Source organism: Anser cygnoides, chromosome 4 (assembly GCF_040182565.1).
Source record: "Anser cygnoides isolate HZ-2024a breed goose chromosome 4, Taihu_goose_T2T_genome, whole genome shotgun sequence".
In the NCBI taxonomy this organism is placed as follows: Eukaryota; Metazoa; Chordata; class Aves; order Anseriformes; family Anatidae; genus Anser; species Anser cygnoides.
In genome coordinates this window covers 46,764,913-46,784,095 of record NC_089876.1, presented here as the reverse complement: position 1 = coordinate 46,784,095, position 19,183 = coordinate 46,764,913, and the positions used below count along the sequence as shown (strand labels likewise).

General features: G+C 39.4%; 1 protein-coding gene across 6 annotated transcripts in view; it reads left to right on the top strand.

Annotated features, from left to right (window-relative positions):
* The window catches only part of SH3D19 (SH3 domain containing 19), an 80,403-nt gene that overhangs the window by 47,004 nt on the left and 14,216 nt on the right, over positions 1 to 19,183 (top strand). For all 6 annotated transcript variants that reach the window (XM_066996730.1, XM_048071713.2, XM_048071718.2 and 3 more), the window contains 6 exons: positions 220 to 367; positions 633 to 834; positions 1,510 to 2,505; positions 13,084 to 13,191; positions 16,486 to 16,598; positions 18,883 to 18,941. In XM_066996730.1, the coding sequence (XP_066852831.1) occupies positions 220 to 367; positions 633 to 834; positions 1,510 to 2,505; positions 13,084 to 13,191; positions 16,486 to 16,598; positions 18,883 to 18,941 (1,626 nt within the window). The remainder of the gene's footprint in view (positions 1 to 219; positions 368 to 632; positions 835 to 1,509; positions 2,506 to 13,083; positions 13,192 to 16,485; positions 16,599 to 18,882; positions 18,942 to 19,183) is intronic.

The window sequence follows — 19,183 nt, the reverse complement described above, 5'->3', positions numbered from 1 at the left end:
TTGGCTTAGGCATTTAATTAGGTGCTTTGAATGGAAGCCTAAGTGCTTGTTAGAAAGGTCAGGTAAGTTGCTTTGAAATCATGGAAAGATATCTTTGGTTAAATCAAAAAGACTTGAGCTGTTTTGATTTTCCATGCTGAGAAAACCTTGGTATTTTACATTTAAAAAAACTATTCTAAAACATTTTAGATAATTATTCCCCTTTGCCTTCATCTCTAGGCGTCCTGAAATTACAATAGTTGCTGCTGAACCCCTCCGGCCATCCTCCTGGTTTCCAGGTGCAAGCCCTGTCGCTCCTCAGGGATTAGGATTCCCTTCTTCTTCATCTCATGCTCAGTGGAGGACAAATGAGCTTATTCCAGCTGAGGTGAGCATGGATTTACATGAGGTGTGTTTGAATTATAAAGGTAAATGCACAGTAAGGAGAGAGAAACAGTATTACCACTAGGAGTTTTTGCTTGCTTAGGCTTTCATGACATAGAATAATCAAAGACAGTGCTCTTTTCTTCTGCATACATTAATTTAGTGTTTTTAAATTCCTATTTATATATATTATATTTAAATTTATATGCTTTTTGTTTTTTAAGGATCACATCTGGACATACATTACTATTTCTCTCTCTGTCTTGTAGCTTCCACCGTCTTATGAGCAGGTGATAAAAGAAATTAATCAAGTGCAAGTCAATACAACAAATAACAATAATGCTGCTGCTTCTAGACATACCACTACTTCTGCAACACAAACTGACTTTCCAGAGGAACTAATCAGCCGTTTGCCAGCAAGTAATGTAAAAAACAGTGTGCCTGCACACTGGGAATCTGCAAGCTATCCAGGTGAGATTTTTGGATTTCTCATTCATAAAAACTGTAGTCTGTTTCTTGAAGGTGTTCTTCGTTATTGATCTGTGCAGCAATTAACGTGAATAACAGTTACTGTTCTGGGAGTGATTGATGCTGCAAATTCCTGCAAAACTCCTCTCTTCTGAAGTACCATTGCATTCATGTTTAGACTACAGTTAAAACTTCTTCTGCAAGGAAGATGAGTACTGTCATGTGTCTTTATGACTTTACAATAAAAATCTTTAATGTTTTCCTCAATGCAGCCATAAGGGCAACTGCTTTGGGGCTAGTAGAGCTCAGATGTCCAATTGGAGTAACAGCAGTTACACATTCAGACTGAAAAGTAACTGGCTGAATGTGCAATGCTCAGCTGAGGAAAACACTGTGATATTCCTTGGTCAAGATGTTGCTTGCATACCCTTCCTGCTGCAAGCTAAGAGGTTTTGAACTCACAGCCTGCAGATGCCGTACATTTTAGCAACTTTCAGCTTCTTCCTGGAGTTCATACATTTTTTTCATTTGTTTTTTTTTCGAAAGAGAATTCCAGTTTCACAAGCAGCACTAAGTTCTGAACAAAAATCATTGTTTCACACCCTAATGGTGATAAAAACTAATATAAATCAAGTGTTCTGGAATAGATAACTGAAACCTTTTTTTTGGTTTTTGTAGGGCAAAGTCCTCTGAAACCTCCTAGGCCTTCTGCATCTCTCCTGAATAGGTCTTCAGAAAATGAGACTTCCTTAATAGGTTTTGAAGTTTCTGAAGGTCAGAAGCGCCAAGAAAATCCCAATGCTGTGATATGTCCTGTGCCAAAGCCAAGATCAAGAAGCAATCTCAGACCTGTTGTCAAAAATACTGAAAGTCAGATAAGAGACAATGGGGAAGAAGTGAACCAGTCTAACACAGAGAGGCAGCAACCTTCTGTCGAGCAGTCGTCTGTGTTAGATGATAGCTTACTAGACAATCATTTGGCAGTGGACAGCATGAGTACAGAGAAGAGCCAAAATAGTATTGTTTCAAGGATCAAAGTTTTTGAAACCCAAGGAACTAATGATACCTCAGGATTAGCAAAGAAACCAGAAATTGCGCCTCGTTCATTTGCCCCAAGACCTATACCTGCAAAGAAGCCAGTAGTTGCTCCAAAGCCAGGGCTAAGCAGAGTTTCAGGAGATTGGGATGCATGGACAGAAAGCAAATCAACACCTTCTTCCAAGGAATTGCAGCTTCATCCTGAAGCAGTTGGGAACAGTGTTGCAACCAAACCTGAACTGCCAAAGAAACCAAAACCTGGCCTTGTAAAAAGTAGTAGTAGTGATTTTCTTGATACAAAGAGTGGATCGGTTGCAGAGAACAGCGATGGACAAAAGAAATTTCCTGTTCCTGCTCCAAGGCCTCTCGTTCCTAAAAAGTCACCTTGTGCAGAAAATCCTGCCTTTTCTTTGGCCACTCTAAAACCAATTGCTGCTCCCCCACGGGCTCCTGTATCTGCCCAAGAAAAAGTTTCCAAGTCTCTGGGGGAATTGTCACCTGCAGCCAACTCCTCAGCACCCACTTTGCAAAGTAAACTAGATGTTGAAGGAGATCTGATCAGTTTTGATGATGATGTTTTGCCCCTGAGTCCACCTTGTGTCATTAAAGATAGCATCAGTTGTGAAGCAGCAGCAGGTGAGAAGAAAATTTTTTAAACTGTCCCTGTGGTTACTGTTTGCAGGTGTATGATCCTGTGTGAATCGTGTCTACCTATTCTGCCTGTCTTGATAGGGTTTGTGTGTGCATGAAATTCTTTGTTTTCCGTTATGTCAAGAACACTATGAAATTACTTGAGTTTTGGGACTTGGAAGGTTTTCAGGCTCTATAAATCTCAGAGGTTGCCTGCTGGATTTATTACACAATTACTAAAATAATGATAAAAGACTTGATGTTACACACCAGATGTTCCCTCCAGAATGTATCACAATTCTCTCTCAGAAACTTGGGACATCTTATCTCTTGCCATCTAATCTGCCTAATTTATTTGAGTGCCTGAAGCTCTGTAGTGGAAGGAGGTATTGTTCTATTAGGTCATCTAGAGAAGCAGCAATGTTTATTATTTAGGGAGAATGGTGATCAAACACACTGGAATACTCTGTATCACCAGTGGCTACTTATTTTCTCTCTCCTTTATTTGTCTATTGTCTTGTCACGCAAGTATATGCTTGTTATGCAACTTAAAATTTTTCTGAAAAATGAAAATAGTTATTTCATATGGGTGGATTAATTACTACAACTACATCTCTCTCATAAACTTAGTTTGATTCCATCAAGCAAGAGGCCGGTTAAGGCCATTTTATAGAACTATGATTTAAGTAGTTTAAGACACAAGTGGGTGTTCAGCTGCCACTAAATTTAACAGCAATGGGTTTTTCCCTCTAAGTATTCAAGTATATCACATATAGCCCACCAGCCCCTTTACAATCCAGGGAGAGCTCTGCTTTAAAACAGATGGCATGTCATACAAAATGCATGTTTAAAAAACTATGATTTTTAAACCCTCCCCCCTTTTTTTAGCTCATTTATCATTAAACATCTCAGCACTCTGCAAAGAGACACACAAATAGTGTGTAGTTGTCAGAGTAAATCAATATTAATGGTTGTTAGCAAGTGTGATTTCTTTACAGGTAGTGGATTATATTGTTAGCTGAAGTTCCGACTTGTTATCACTTCCATTTTACGTTGGCATAAAAAGCCCAAGGCAGATGTAGGAAGTCCCTTACAGCTGTAAACTGTTCAGGTCAACATGTACAGACATACAAACCTCAGAGCAGCTTATGAAAGCAGTGAAATAAGGCAACAGAAGGTCCTGCAGGAGAGGTGATTAGCTCTACAGGGATCCACATCCTCTTTTTTCTTGGACTGATGGGTTCCAGGAACACTGCAGAGACTGTAGCAAACCTAGAAGGAAGGAAGAGTACCAGGTGAGTGGAGAGGAGTTTTGAAGTGTGTGACTGACAGTACCTAGCTGGGAACAGAGTTAAGATCATCAGGTCTGGAGACTGCAGTTGTACAACAGCCACTGTGCATGTGATGGTTTTAGAAGAAAGTTAGAAGCAGGAGGGATGATTGTTGGTTTCTGTGCATTTGAGGGAAAACTTGTAGTTTCAGCCTTTTGATGATTAGATACAATAAACAAAGGGAAAATGTAACTTCCAACTAGAAGGCGAGAGAAGAGAATTCTTACATTTTGAAAGTGAATAAAAAGGAAAGTGATGTTTTGGCTGTGTGCCCTAAAAGTCTGCCTTTCCCCCACCCTGAAAAATAAAATAACAATAATTCTGTTAAATCAGAAGTTCAGTCATCCCAAAGAAAATCGTCTGAAAAGATCAGCTTTCATGTTGAAACTATCATCTGAATAATACTTCTGTTAACCATAAGAATTGAAAGTATTTCCTTCTTAATTTAATCAAGAATAACACCTAGGATTCCAGAAAGGTTACTCATTTCTTGAGTCTATGATTTTATTCATTTAATAAAATGGTATGTTTGCTGTAACACCTTTGTATGTAGAAAAGAAAACAAGGTCTGACAGCCTTAGCACTTTATTGCACTGTAAAATTAGGAATCCTTCCAGATTTTTGCAGGCATTTACGAGCGAAGATCATATGCTATACCCTTGATTACTAATGCCATGCTAAGTCTTGACAAAGCATCCCCAAGAACAACACTGGCTTTCTGAAAAATGAGGCAACGCAGAGCACTAACACTAGCTATTTCTCATGTTCCCATAGGAACAGCTTAGGATTTGCAAGATGAATCCACAGTAAAATGTTTTGTAAAGGCAGGAAGAGAAGCTGTAATCCTGCTCCCAATTCCCCAAACCTTTGTATTTCTTACATATTTGTCATTGTCATTACTTAGCAAAATGACAGCACTCTCCTTGTTGTTATGGCAACCCTAGAAAAGGAGGAAGGCTTTTATGCAGCGGTGTTTGAAACTAAGCACCAACAGATTTTTGTCAAAGAGCAGTTTTGCATCACAGATTAGAATGTTCATAGAACTTATTTTTTTTTTTCTGAGACAGCACAAATGCATCTGGGACTTAGGCTAATGTAAATAGATTTGGACAGATTGATCACTGCTTCCGCTAACACTTTATGCGCAAGGAAGAAGGTGAAGCATTCAGTTGATGGTGGGAAGGGTGCAGAAGTTGAGGGGAGCATCTGCATGAAAAGGTGAAACACAAGCAAAACAAATTGTTCTTCTGTCATGTATTGAGACATGGGGCACCAAGATCACTTTCAAAGCTTTCAGCACCCACTGTGCCAGTTGAAGTCTGTCGGAGCACTGGAGGCTTGACAACTAGGAGGTTCAGAGGTAAACTGTGGTAGAACCTTGCATCCAGCTCATGTCTCCGCTGCTGGCCCAAGGGAAGTGCCAGGAAGGAAAAGTCAAGAATGACAAATCTGTGGAACAGCTCCTTTCATCAACAGCCAGAATTGATGCCAGTTTTAAGTGCCCGCATAATTTTGCACTCAAAGGCTAGAGATAATGTTCAGAGGCGTTTGTATCCTAATGAAATTACTCCTGCTCAAGTCAGTCCCTTAGAATTTGAAGGCGTCTACTTGGAACCATAAATCTTGACATGTTAATGCTTTGATGACAGTTGTGATATTTTGAATCATAAAGAGTATTTTTACACTTCAATTATAGCTGGTAACTGGGATTGTGCGGTTCCATAAGGTTACAAGTTTCACTAATGTGTCAGGAGGAATCTTTTCTTGGTAGTCCATATTTAAAAAGGCTAAGAAATGAAATCCTAGTGCGAGCCAAGCTGGGTAGAAGTTCCGTGGCTTCAGTGGATCCATGATTTCACCTGTAACTCCCATCAGTGGCTGTGTTAAAGCATGTACTGTGCCTGCTTGTTAAAGTCCTGAGATGGAAAATAAGGTAACATGTAAAATATGTGCATTTGAAGCTCATATTTAAATTAAAACCTGGAGGTGATCTTGCAACAATATTTTAATTCTTTCTTACACGTGGAGAGTCTTTTTTTCCCCTTGCCTTCTTTCTCCAAGACATCATATAGTTCACTGATCACTCTATTCCCGATATACCAGAACTTAATTTAAACCAAATGTTTTGAAAAGTAATTCATAGAGAGTGTCTATCCTTACCAGGAGGCAATTTTCTGTTTTATTTTCCTCATATTAATGTATTTCAATTCTAACAGTAATGCAATGGTTGCATTTCTTAATTCTTCTATTTAGTTACTTACTTCCTCACAGTATAAAAGTTCAATTCTGCCTGTATGGGCAGAAAAATGACCAAACCAGTGATTACTGTCTATTTATATATGTTGTTCCTTCTTGTGGCATGAATGGTGGCATCTGTGTGATATTGTGGCCCAATTCAGAAAAACTGCTGCTTGAGTAACTCCAACTTTGTCTTCTGTGGGGATATTGCCCAGCTGCTTGTTTTTAATTGCTTCCTCAGGAAGGAAGAGGGAAAAAAAAAACATCCTAAAACGTTTATAACTGGTAGATTACTCCAGACCTATCTTCAAAATAATGCAATTTTCCTCAGTATTCTGCTGTGTTACTCCTGATGACTCTTGTGGCTATTTTAAGTTACCTGTCTCCTTTTTGACTTGCTGCCAGAGGTGTCATCCTCAGAACAGAGTGAGCTGCCTCATCCATTTTAATCTTCTGTTTGGCTTGAGCCACTGACAAAACGAGATTTACCTGAAGGCGTTCTCCTGGGGGCTGGAGTAGCTGGAGGCCTGTGCTGTGCCCTCTTGGTTTTGCTGTGGCGTTGACAATCTCCAGCACAAGTGGTAACAAGCATCCATTGACTCTTCAGGCCCTGCAGATTTTTGCTTAGTGAACTTAAGCTGGACCCCCAAGGAGCTTGTAGGTGCCTCCAGTCTTACCGCAGGAGAAGGCCTTATAGCCAATTTCAGGAAACCAGTATAAGTTTTAAATCATAGCCTCATAATAGGTGATGAGCCCTTTGGGTTTTAAAATTCAAACAAATTTGCTTTTGAGCTCCATGTCGATACATGTTAAGTGGTAACTTGCAAGTAATAATGTTCTTAATGATAACCTTCTTCTCTAATGATTAAATCTATTTATTTTGTAATAACACTTAAAATGCAGATATCTTTTGATCAGGAAGACTGTCAAACAAAAACCAACAAAATGCTTACTTAAAAGAAGCATTTATAAACAAAACAGTATTTTTTTCCTTCACTGGAAGCATGCAAGATTATTCTGAGAGGCTACACAGGTATTTTAAACAACATTACAAATTCCTTTGTCCTTCAAATCTTCATTAAAAAGATTTTGTATGCCCTGCTTTCTTCCACTATGGATCCTCTGCTGTGGAGATTTCCAGCTTGCCTGTTTCGAGGCACTTGACTCTCTTATCAATGAACGAGCATTACCATTGTTAGGCAAGAATGGGTGAGGCTGTGTTTCTTAATCTCTGGGGTAATCTTGGGTTTTAGTTTTGTCGCCCACTGTACGACCAAATGCCCTCCAGCATCAGATTTTTGAAGTTAGACCAGGTTGTGCAGCCAATTTCTAGCAACGTGACCTCATAGCTGACCTCTTCTGGGCAGGAGGTTGGATTAGAGACCTCCTGAAGGCTCTTGCAACTTCAGCTACCCTGTTCTTACCCTACCGAAATAGATTCAGTAGTCCCCAAACTCTTATGTTGTAACTTGTGCTGGTGTTAGTGCTCCTTTTATGCCAAAGGCAGTGCAATTACTGTCACCTCTAGTAGTTCACTGCTACCTTGTCCACACTAAACTGTTGTGCTTTTTTGAAGCACACAGGTAGTAAGTGTGGGCATTCACTCAGTTTTAGAGAGAAATGCCAAAAAGCTGATGATAGCCAAAGCCTGGAAAAGGTCTGTTTAATCTGTCTCTGTGCACTATATAGTGCTGTAGTTTTACACCCTATAAATGCTGGTATTGCCGTTAAGTCTTACAATAGCCCAAGAAACTTTGTGCTTCTAGTAGTGGATTTCATTTTGTTTTTCAGCTTTCTAACACCATGGATGAGGTATTCCATTGCTCAGTTAAGGACATCTTGTGTTTTTAACAAGTACTTAACACTGGGTCTTCTATTGCATCTTTTATCAAATTTTAATGATACCTTTTGGACAACATCAAACTCTGCATAATTCCGTGACTTCATGCATTTTGTTGTGCTGATGGCTCCTTCTGCACAACCCAAGTATGTCCTGTAAACATCATTCATTCTTCAGATCAGATTCATTCCTCCAAAGTAATGATTGCTGGCTTTGAGTTGCCTTGCCTTTCATTAGATGTCATCAGTGAGTAGAGAGCAGTGCCTAATGCCTATGCAAGTGGTACACTGTATTTCCTCTGCTCTGAGTAGCAATAAATTTTGCCAGATAAATTCTTACTATCTGTAAGTCTTTGCACAACACATTTTTTGATTTTACTAGTGAAATTTCTGTTTGGGCATCTGGACCATCTTTCCTTTTCTGGGAGGGGAGATAATCCTCACGAAGAAACTTCTGCAATCACTGTGTGCTTGCTCTGGTGGTTTGTGCTTTTGGTACAGCATAACTAGATGCAGAAATAAAGCTAATGCTTTGGCAACAACATTAGAAAAACTACTTAGATGTAAAGGTTGTTATGTGTAAGAGGTTTTTAGTAGCCTGCTCAAATACCTGCTTGACTAATTGTGCCTATCAGGTATATCAAATCTCCTGGGATTGATGCAATGTAAATCTGTGGATGAAGCAGGACTACGCAGTCTGTTCATAGTAGCTACCGAAGTAACTGAGCTAGTCTTGAAAAGTGACTGTGTAGACTGGGGAGAAAGAAATCCTAGAACATTATAAAAGCAGATTTGCTTGTCTCTGCTCCATTTTTAATTTTGAAATGATTTCTGAAGCAATATTAGGTCTACTCCTGAATGCTGCGTTCCTTCTATTTAAGTGACCTGGTCTCCTCTCCTAGGAGAATGCCAAAGAGCCTGAGTTTCACCTGAGCTTATATTTGTGTTAGGCACAGTTGACATCATGAAGAACCTACATCCCATTGTCTCTTTTTTTATTATTATTCTTTTTTAATTTCCCAGTTTGCTGAAAGACATGGATGTGATCAGACCATGGCAATTTTCTATGCAGAGGGAGTTGAAGATCGCATATTTTGAGAAAGGCAGCACAGACTATGTAAATCTTTCTGGGTCAGAAGTACCATTTCGAAGAACAGTGAACTGTTAATTTCCCTGATGAAAAGAACTGGGAAAAACTGAGGTTGGGAAAATAACTGGTGCTGGAATTCAGTAGAATACATGGTCTGATCTGGCTGTTTATGTTTGCAGAGAGGTTGAAATTTAGAACTTCTGAAGGGTCGGACTTTTGGTATTTCCCAGTGTTTCTTAAGCATGGACCCCATTTCTGTTTGGGATGCTATCTGTCAGACCTCCAGTGGATCTCCAGGTATATTACTAAGAGGGGTCTGTTATTGAAAATCTTCCCCAAGTGTGAGCTAAATCTGCTTCCACAAAGCCAAGAGTGGTTTTGCTAGGCTAGGTTTTAATAAAGCAGTTGTTGATGGGGGGTTGGCCTGTCCTCTTTTCCTGGGAGCCCCTGGTGACCCCAATGATAATTATGTTCTGTGTGAAGAGAATGTGTGAGCTTTGCCTGTAATAGCTGCTGATTTCCTTTTTTTTTTTTTAATTAAACATTGAAAGTAGACACAGTTGCATACTTCTGTAGTGACAAGTGTTGTAATGTCAGCATCAACACATTTTACACTATGCTGTTTTTGTGTGCTGAGAGTAATTCTTGCAGGACCGAACTTCTTCGCAGTAGATTATATTATTCTGTGCTTTCAGCGTACCACATCTGATTTGTCTGGAGAGCCCCCTTATTGCTGCTGAGGTATCTGTTCCATCTCACTACCTTCTACTTAAAGACCACCAATACATGCTTCAGAAAACTATCCATTTTCCTGTTCACAGGGACAAAAGCTAATGTTTGTTCTGTAACCTGCTGATTTCTGATTTTAAAAAAGGATGATAAATGGAAGTGGGCAAAAAGACTCTCTCCTAAACTGGTAAAAGAAAGAGATGGTATATGGTGTATTTGGATACACAACTTTCATTTGCCTTACCAACAAAGCAGCACAGTATTATATGTTATCAAATAAACCTTTGAAACAGAAGCTCCAGAAAAGTGAAACTCAGGAAAACCCAGGCTTTAAGCATCATTGTAAAAGTTTAATAAAAAAGATCGATTGAAGTCTGTTGATATGTGTTATGAAAAATGCCTCGCAGATTAATTTCCTTGAGCTGAGAAGCTTTAAATGAGTATGTTAACAATTCTGTTTTCACACTTCCATGAATTATGCTCAAACGATGCCCAATTGTTGTTAAACAACATAAAAATTTGATATGCTGTCAGTCCCATTGCACAAAGCAGCGCAGCCGTTTACTCAGCCAATTTCTGCTGCAAACCCAGCACTGGGGAATGGAATGACACAAACAAGGTAATGAGTTTTAAACTAATTATGAGGTGACAACAGTATAATTGAACATAAGATAATGAGTGGAAAACTAAGGTTTGTAGAACGGTTTTCTCGGCCTCGGGTTGAGAATGACGGAAACCAAGACTTAAAAATAACTTTGCTCAAATCTAGTGATTTGGAGACTTCAGCCAACTGTTGAATGGTCAGGAAAACCAGCTCAATGCACAGAAATGATTAGCAGCTAACAAACGATACTTTTGTGCACTTTTGAATCTCCAGATTTGTAAGAATATGGGTGTGTGATTATTTGGGGTGTTTAGGGTATCCACATTTGGTCTTACTCTGTCTATATTTTTATGAGATGGAGGCTTTGGACAATTATTTCCTCACCATTCTTGCAGAGCTTCCTTCACCTCTGCAGAAGGTTAGCCTGAGAGGTTTCCTATGGCCCTGCTGCGTCCAGGAGCCCGCTACCAGCCTTGCTCACCTTCCCATGGGTACCCTTGGCCTCGAGCTTCCCCAAGGGCCCGCAGCCCTGCTGCCCCTATGGGTGTACCTGGGGTACGGTCACCAGGTAATTGACTGAGAGCGGAGGAAACCCTGCCTTGGGTTTTCTTTTTTCAGCAGCACTGAAATCATTCTGAACACCATCATAAGAGTTAAGACTAGGTAAATCTTTTTGAATGCAATTCAAATTCTGGCAGTGTAGCTAGCAGATGTAGGTGTAAAGAAAGGAAGGAAAATGCTAACTGCAGGCTTGCTCTGAGAGTGGGGTTTTTATGTTTCTTGCAACTACTGTACTGCCAGACTGCTCACACCCCTGGTGTGGTCTGTGTTTTCCAGTTCTCTAGCACATCTCTTGCTCTGGTGCAGCTTTCACTGAGGAGACCTAAACCTTTTACTGCCTAGTGCTACCAGTAGCTTAACCAAGCTGGCAGGTTTACGCTTACCTTCTAAAATGTACCTGATGTCTATGCCCAAAGCTGTTTACAAGCGGTCTGGGGGAAAGAATCGGTGCGCTTTGATTCGCAGTTGCGATGCGACATGAAGGTACCCCAGCAGATCTGGGGAGGCTGTAAGGAGGTAGATGTCATGGCTTTGGGACAGACTGTGACACAAGCCCTGCACCTCTGTCTGACAGATACACCTACAAAGAGCCTTGGGCCAGGGGCTAGCAGGAGACGAGCATTGGAGCACGCCTGGGCCATGCAGCATGCTGTCCTTGCTGGTGCTAGAGCCTGTCTGAAGCTGTTTGGGGCCTATTTTTAGTGTAAAAATAATAAAAAAGAGCTTAATGTAGTTGGTCTTTCCCTCTCGAAAAATGCCAAGGCTTTTTAAATTGAAGTGCTAAAAGCTTTGTAATGAAGTTCATAAGTAAATACTGTACTTCTGGATATTTTAAGTCTATTTTACATTCCCAGACACAGATTGCAAGTGCATTGATAAACCGCATTGGGTTGCATTGTTCCAAATTATCTATAGGAAATCATGACTTCGCACTACATAACTTCTGTTTGCTTGTTTCTAAGTGTTGAACATGAAGATAGAGTTTTATCAAATACAGTATTTTCAACTTTGTCAGAAAGTGTGGTGGTAGTTTTGGGAAGAGATAAGTTTTTTTAGAGAAGCCCCGAAGAATTTAAAGAGATGCCCAGCATGCTTCCTCTCTGAGACTCTGACACTCCATAAATAACATCTCATTGAGCTACACATCTAAAAAGGCCACCAGAGGAGATCAAACTCAGTTGTTGGGGCTATGAATGCATGTCATGGAGAATTTATTGGCCAGAATGCTTCTCCAGTTTCTACCTTACACATTTATGATGCAGTTAAGCATTGCCATTTTACTGCAGTTTTTACTAATGTCAGAGAAAAAGGTAGCATCTGTTAACAACATAGAACAGGTAGAAATGAAGTATTGCTCTTTGACATGGTGTACGTGAGAAAGAACCCTTTGATTTGGATTTTATTTATGTACGAGTATTTTTACAGCTGCCTTCTACATGCACATATGTTCCCATGCCTATTAATACGAGACCAGTGCTTAAGTTTATTAATCATAGAAAACATTGCTCCTGTCTTACTGATGGAATGACTGGACAGGCTTGTAGAGGAATGAGTGATATAGGCAGGGACAGACACAGCTCAGGGACGACTCTGAGTCCTTGGTCTGAACCAGTCTTCACCATGACTTCAGGGTTATAATCAGCAAAATGACGCAGAATCTCCAAGGGAATTAGTTATTCTACAGCAAAGACATACTGTAATCAGTAATGTTTAAGTGCTTTCTGCTTTTTTGTTTGTTTCTTTCTGTAGGCATAAAGATAAAACTTCTGTAGAGCTAACCATTTAGCTTTGGCAAGATTTTACTGATTAAAACTTAGTGGCGAATGTGTTCACAGCACATTAAAGCAACTGTGATGAAAATACATTTCCCCAAAGCCATCCTGATTTTGGGTCCCTATTATCAAGCAATGCGGTTGCTCTTCAGTGGCTTATATAATTCCAGAAGGCATCTGTAACATGTTTGTGTTAACTCGACTATGATAGTGGATGTACCTAAAAGATATGTTATTTACAAAGAGCTGACTACTCTATTTGCATCAGCCCAATGTTTGTCCCTGGAAACAGATTTATATATTTTTTTATGACTTTCTTGGGTGTGAAATATTAACGTGCGTAAAGAGGAATGCAATAACTGGTAAGATTTGTGTTCAGCAAACACATATTAAATATATTGGGCTTTTTTTTCCTTCTAGATCCATTCCAGTTCTTCTCCAAAAGTGAACCAGCAAAGGAACAGGCAGCTCAACCAGCTTTAGCACGGAAACCCACTGTTATCCGAATTCCAGCTAAACCCGGGAAATGTAAGTTCTTCTCCCAAATTGTCTGAAAAATCTTTACCAGGAAACCATTTTAATTGGGACTTACTATTTCCAAATTGAGTTGCTGTTAGCTTGCTGTATTAGCTGTCAAAGGAATCCCGCAGTGCAGTTGAACACAACAGATGGCCAGCAGTGGTGGGAGGCAGTAGTGGCTGGCAGTCACGTTCCTCTCCCCCTGTCTCCCAGCTACCTTGTCTGGTGCCCTCCTTTGCACTAAGCTTGATGCTCCTCAAATTTTATGGATCTAATGCATATCAGGGGGGAAATAGTGGCAGGGAGAGATCTAAATGCTGGCAGAGAAGAGCTGGAGGAGACCCTTGCAGCAGAAGCAAACTTATTCAGTCAGCTAACCCATACTGCTGAGATGTGCCTTCGGTCAAATTGACTTATGTGCAGACATCAGCTGAGGATATTTTAATGCTGCTCCCAAGCTTCCTGGGAGCAGGGCCTGCACTTGTCAGAGGAACCACATTAGTGTATTAAATTTTGCTTCAAAAGCTTAGTCAGGTTGTAAACATAGTTTTTACAGCTTCTATCAAAATCCGTGGTCATTTAAGCTGTAGTGTTTTGGTAGTAATTGAGGCAATAAAAAAGGCATGCGAGAACTTGATTGCAAAGAACTGATTTGTTCTATTTTGTGGCAAGGTCCTCTTGTCTGTAGTTTTCTGATAGTTATCTTATCCCTAATGCCTTCCATCTCTAATCCTTTACAACTTTACAAATCACACTGACAGTATCTGAGAGTGGAAGTTTATCAGAGAGCCACAAGGTCTTTGTGTTGATCTTTCAGTCCTTGAGTACATAGCTGCTGAAGTTTAGCCTTATGTTTTATCCTCAAAACTTAGGAAGAGAGATCAGAAGACAGCTCTTAAAAGCAGTATTTCAGACTCAAGTTTTACTAAATTGTGTAGGTATAGAGCCAAAGATATCCTGGTGGCATTGCTACTAAGACTTTCTCTCACTATTCCCTGAGATCCCTTCTCTCTCCTCCTAACCCCCCGGGTTTTCTTTTCCTCTGTGTATGTGTGAAATGCAGTAGAAGTGATGAAAAATGCAGAGAAGAATGAAGATAAAGCAATTAGGAAAAGACATTCTGCTAATACGTGATCATAAATAAAAGCTTTTTTCAGTTAGAAGAATATGTTTACAAACTAATGTACGGAACCCAACATAATTAATCTCCACAAAGGAGATCTTTCCTTGTAATTTAAAAAAAAAAAAAACTTTTTTTTTTTCCTTATCTGGAGTCTTTTGAACTTGTAGATAACCAGTCCCTTGCTGCTCTCTAGTGGCAACTGAACTTTCTACAGAGACCGCCAGTCATAGTGTACTTAATTACAATTTTAAGAGGGGTGTGAAGGACTGCTCTATAAGAGGCTGTGACTGGAAGATTAATGGGATGTGGGGGAACAGGAGCAGGTTCCAAATAAACAGAGTAACCTTTTATCAGGTAGGAGCTGCTGTAGAAATGTAAGCTGTTAAAAGTTAAAACACCCAAGAAGAGTGCAATTGGGTCAAGGAGTGACATGTGTGTAGTAGCATTTACCTTGTAAGAGGGCTACATGGTCTTAGTACAAGAGGTCTTTTGTCATCCTTTGTCTGTTAGGAACCAGTGCAAAACAAAAAGGAAAAAAAAAAAAAAACAACAACAATAAACTGGAGAAAAACAAAACCAAAAAAAACCACTATCAAAAAGAGGGCAGAGCTGAATGTTTAAGAATTTGAGCTCCAGTGCTTTAGAAGTTCCTCATTAGCATTTTTGTTAAGCTATGATTAGAAAGGAAGCATTAAACTTCCACTTCAGTTTTTACACTTAGAAATCACTGAAAGTAGCACCTGCTTTCTAGTTGTCGGAGCTTTTTTTTCTTCCTTTATTTCCTTTAATTTTGGTTTATAAACAGAAAAGGCAGAGAAGTTAGACCATCTGTGCATATATCAAGATTTGAAGTGGTGTGAATAAATAAATCTCTCATGTTCTTTATATATCAGTAAGGTATGTTGAAGAGAAGATATCCCTTGCAATTACGAGCAGGTATTGTTTTTACTTCTCGTCATACTACCTTAGAAGAGTGGATGAACTTCATTAACTTCTATTCCCTGTTCTCAGTCCCTACCAACACAGTGACTATTACCTGCTCCTGGGTGTTATAATGTATTTATCCTTGAAATAATGCACTTCTAAACATCAACACCAGTCTTTTAGATCATGGTAGTGCAATGGAGGTGTTAAAAACACCACCTCTCCTTCCTATGTGTTCTTTCTTTGTTAAGAGTACTTTTCATGAAATGAGCAACTTAAAGTTGTCCTTTCTGTAGAATCTGTTCTCATTTTTGTCATTAGTCTATGAACGTCCAGGCTGTCTATACATGTTTTTATGTAACTCCAAGACTGGAAATCAGAAGAGCTTAAGTGTCTGAAGTTTCTGGTAAGAAGGGAATTTTCTTGGTATGCAAATGCATTGTAAAATAGATGACAAAATTTCAATATATAAAGATGAAAATATTAGTAAATATGCTGATAAAACTTGACCAAGTGCTTCCCAGAATTGAATGATAGAGTCATTTAAAACAAATCTCATTTATCTCAGGTTTTTGTATCTTTGTTGAGACTGAGATCATCACTCTTCCATAGTAAGAACTTTACTGTTTCCTCTTCTATGTCCTAAATTTGCTTAGCTCCTTACAGACTACCAGGGAGCTCCCATCTTTCTTTCTGTTCTATCACCATGACTTTTCTAGCAGACAAGAGTTTCTTTGCTAGCCTTTACCTTTCCAGAGATTCTTCCATCCAAGTCTCCTGATCTTTCAGGGTTACTTGAAATAACCCTCAGCTGTTTTCCAGCCTGAAGGATATTCCAGGAGCTGACAGCTGAAAAAAGTGAGCCAGTTTAGAAATGTGGCTGAGAGATGGTGATGGTGTTTCAGGGTATCCAGTAATGAGTCCAACATTCCCAGGGGCAGAAACTCTGCTGCTTGTCTAATATTATATCAACAAGTATTGCAGCTGAAACCCTAGAATATCTTGCTGGTGTCCTGAGAGTAAAGTGAAGATTCATTGTGCAGAATGGGAAGCACTCCTACAGTCAACGTCAGAGTTACAATGTTCCCTTCACTAGTCTGTTGGTGGTCCTGCCCATTGGCTGCTCTGGCTTTGAGGAAGGAAGTTGTGTTCACAAAAAGGTGCACCGAAACAAGGTGGATTTTCTTATCTATGTTTGGTCTGTGTAAAGAAGCTATTCATTAGATTTTCATTTGGAATTTTTATTTTTTTAACAGCTTTAAATGAAATCCCTCATAGCCCTCCACCACTTCCTGCTGAAAAGCCTATTGGCAACACCTCTGACATCACAGCAGGCAAACCCAACAGTGGTGACCTAGTAAAAAGAGTGGTAAGTTAAAACTTTTCCTGTATTACAACTTTCTGCTTTGGGTAACAGATCTCTTGTCACTCTCAATCCTTTTTAAAGCAAGTTATTTGAGGGACCAAAGGATGAAAGGGACTACTCAGAAATATAAGGTTTTCTTCTTTTAATTGCATCCTCTAATTTAATAAGGTAATTTAGACTGCTGTCAGTTCTGAAAAACACTTTGTTGATTTTACTAAACTTTGATCACATTTATCTTAAATTTTCTGTATTTTGCAGCCGGAATCAAGGATACGCTACAATTTAGTTTCCAAAGCACTGCAAAGTGGCTCAAAGTGTAATAAGACTTGCATGGTCAAATACTGCCAAAGTCCTTTAGAAATATCTATTTTTTTTACCTTCATACACACAGTACTTCTCTGTGTCTGAGCTAATGTCCAGGCAGAGAAGCTGTTCTGTAGATGAATGAAGCTTGCTTTCTTCAGCTCTTTTCTTCCAGTTGTTTTCTACTGGCCCTTGTCAGAGCCTGAGTAGAACCATCTTTTTGAAAAATAAGGCTCTGCTCTTCACTTCTGAGCAAATAATAACGGTAGACATTGTAGCTGAAGCTGTAGCTTCATTATAGATGTATCCTCTATTCCCTCTGACACAGATTTACTAAATAGAATTAAAATAAACTAGAAAATGAAAGTAGAATTTCCAAATATTGAGAGCTGTGATGGCAAGAATGGCAGAGAATCTTTTGGAAACCATAGGCAGTAAAAAGATCAAATCAAATCAAAAGCCCTAACTGGGTGGACAGCTGCCAACAAATGTATTTGTGGCTACTTTTGCTAATAGGATAAAGGGAGGGATTTAAACGTTGTGGCTGAAGAGGCTATTCATAGAGGCCCTATCTTTTCTGGATAATGCTGTAAGAATAATTTCCAATACAATACATTAAATAACATTTTACACAATACAATCCAAAAACATTTACAATATCCTCCAGATTATTGTGACAGGCATGCAGAGGGTCACCTCATACACTAATCTTTGAGTAACCTGTTCCATATTTTGAGATCTCCTCCTCTAAACTTAAGTTCAAGATTGTATATGCTCATTTCAACCTATTTCTATTGCCAAATGGTAAACATCGAGAATGGATTCATAACAAAGTATTACACAAACCAGTGCTTCTAAAACTACCAGTGTTCATCTGTAGAAGCAACAACAGAAGCTGTTGACCATAAGCAGCAGTTGGCTCAGGTTTCATGCAGAAGAGGAGAATTTTTGATGTTAGGATGCCAGTCCCATCTGAAAGTGTCAGGCTGTTTTCTTTTTAATCAGGAGTATTTAATCAGGAGCAGTCATCTGGGGACTTAGTCAAGAGGCAAAGTTCTGTCACAAAATACATCTAGGTATTGTCTAGGTGGAGAAAAATCACAGAAATTGTTTACCAGTTTCAAGCACGTGTCCACAAGACACACAAACAAGAGTATTGAGCCCTTTTAAAAGTTACTGGTTCAAAAAGGTTACTTTTTATCATAGATTTAGCACTCTGATTTACCATGCTGTTGCAGACAGCTGTGCTTGGTCAGCTGAGCTGGTAGTATTCTCTGGCACTGGGATGAAAATGAACAGCAGAAGTCAGAAGGATGGTAACTTGTTAATCCATTACTGTGGTCCAAGCCCTTCAGATATGTCATGTGTTCCCCTCTATTGACTCTGCCACAGGGTAGCAATCTCTGGCAGGGTTGGGATGGGCAGCTGGGAGCAGCAAAGCCTTGATCTGCCAAAGCAAGATTCAGCAGGATTTGTGTGTTAGATCTCTAGGAAACATCCTTAGATGCCTTCTTGAATGAGAGCTAATGTTATTTGCAAGAGACTCTCTCCTGTGCGAGTTACATCAATGTCATATTTTCTGCTCTAAGCCTATTCAAAGTGTTTCATCTGTCAAAGTTAAATCAAAGCCAATAACGTAACTGCAGACAAGTTGGAATCCTACGGGCAGTGAAATTGTGGATTTGTATGACTCTCCTGAGTTTGTCTTTTGCCCGATTCCCATGTGGTAGGATAAAGAGGGCTGGGTCATACCTAATGTACAATTTAAGCTGTGATTTAGGTAGTCAGCCAAGTTATTTACATGTCCCTCTATGCACAATAATAATACGCTAGAACACACCATGATATTTATTACTTTAGTCCCAAAGTGCCAGAAACTCTTGTTTTCCTGTCTGTAATTTAAAATAAGAAATGCATCATTTAAACAAGATCCTTTCTGTTTCTTAGGTTTAATGAAATGCCTTTTTCTTCTTAATCTTTGTAGGAGTTGGATCATTCAGAACAGGCTGGAGCACCTCAGCCAGAACCTGCACTACCTCCAAGGTAAGTGCAATTTTTCAATGATTAACTCAGAAACATCTCTTTTAAGTGAGTTTGTGTAGTTAGTCTCAGTGTAGATACCACCAGCTCTGATCCTAACTCAAAGGGCTTGGGTAGGATTTTCTTTTAATGTACTCACTAATAAATAGGCAGATCCAAGCTGCTAGTGAATTCATACTTGTTTGTACGACACTGGTATGAGCAGGGAGATTACAGAAGGACAGCTGTTTGACTCCTCAGCTAAT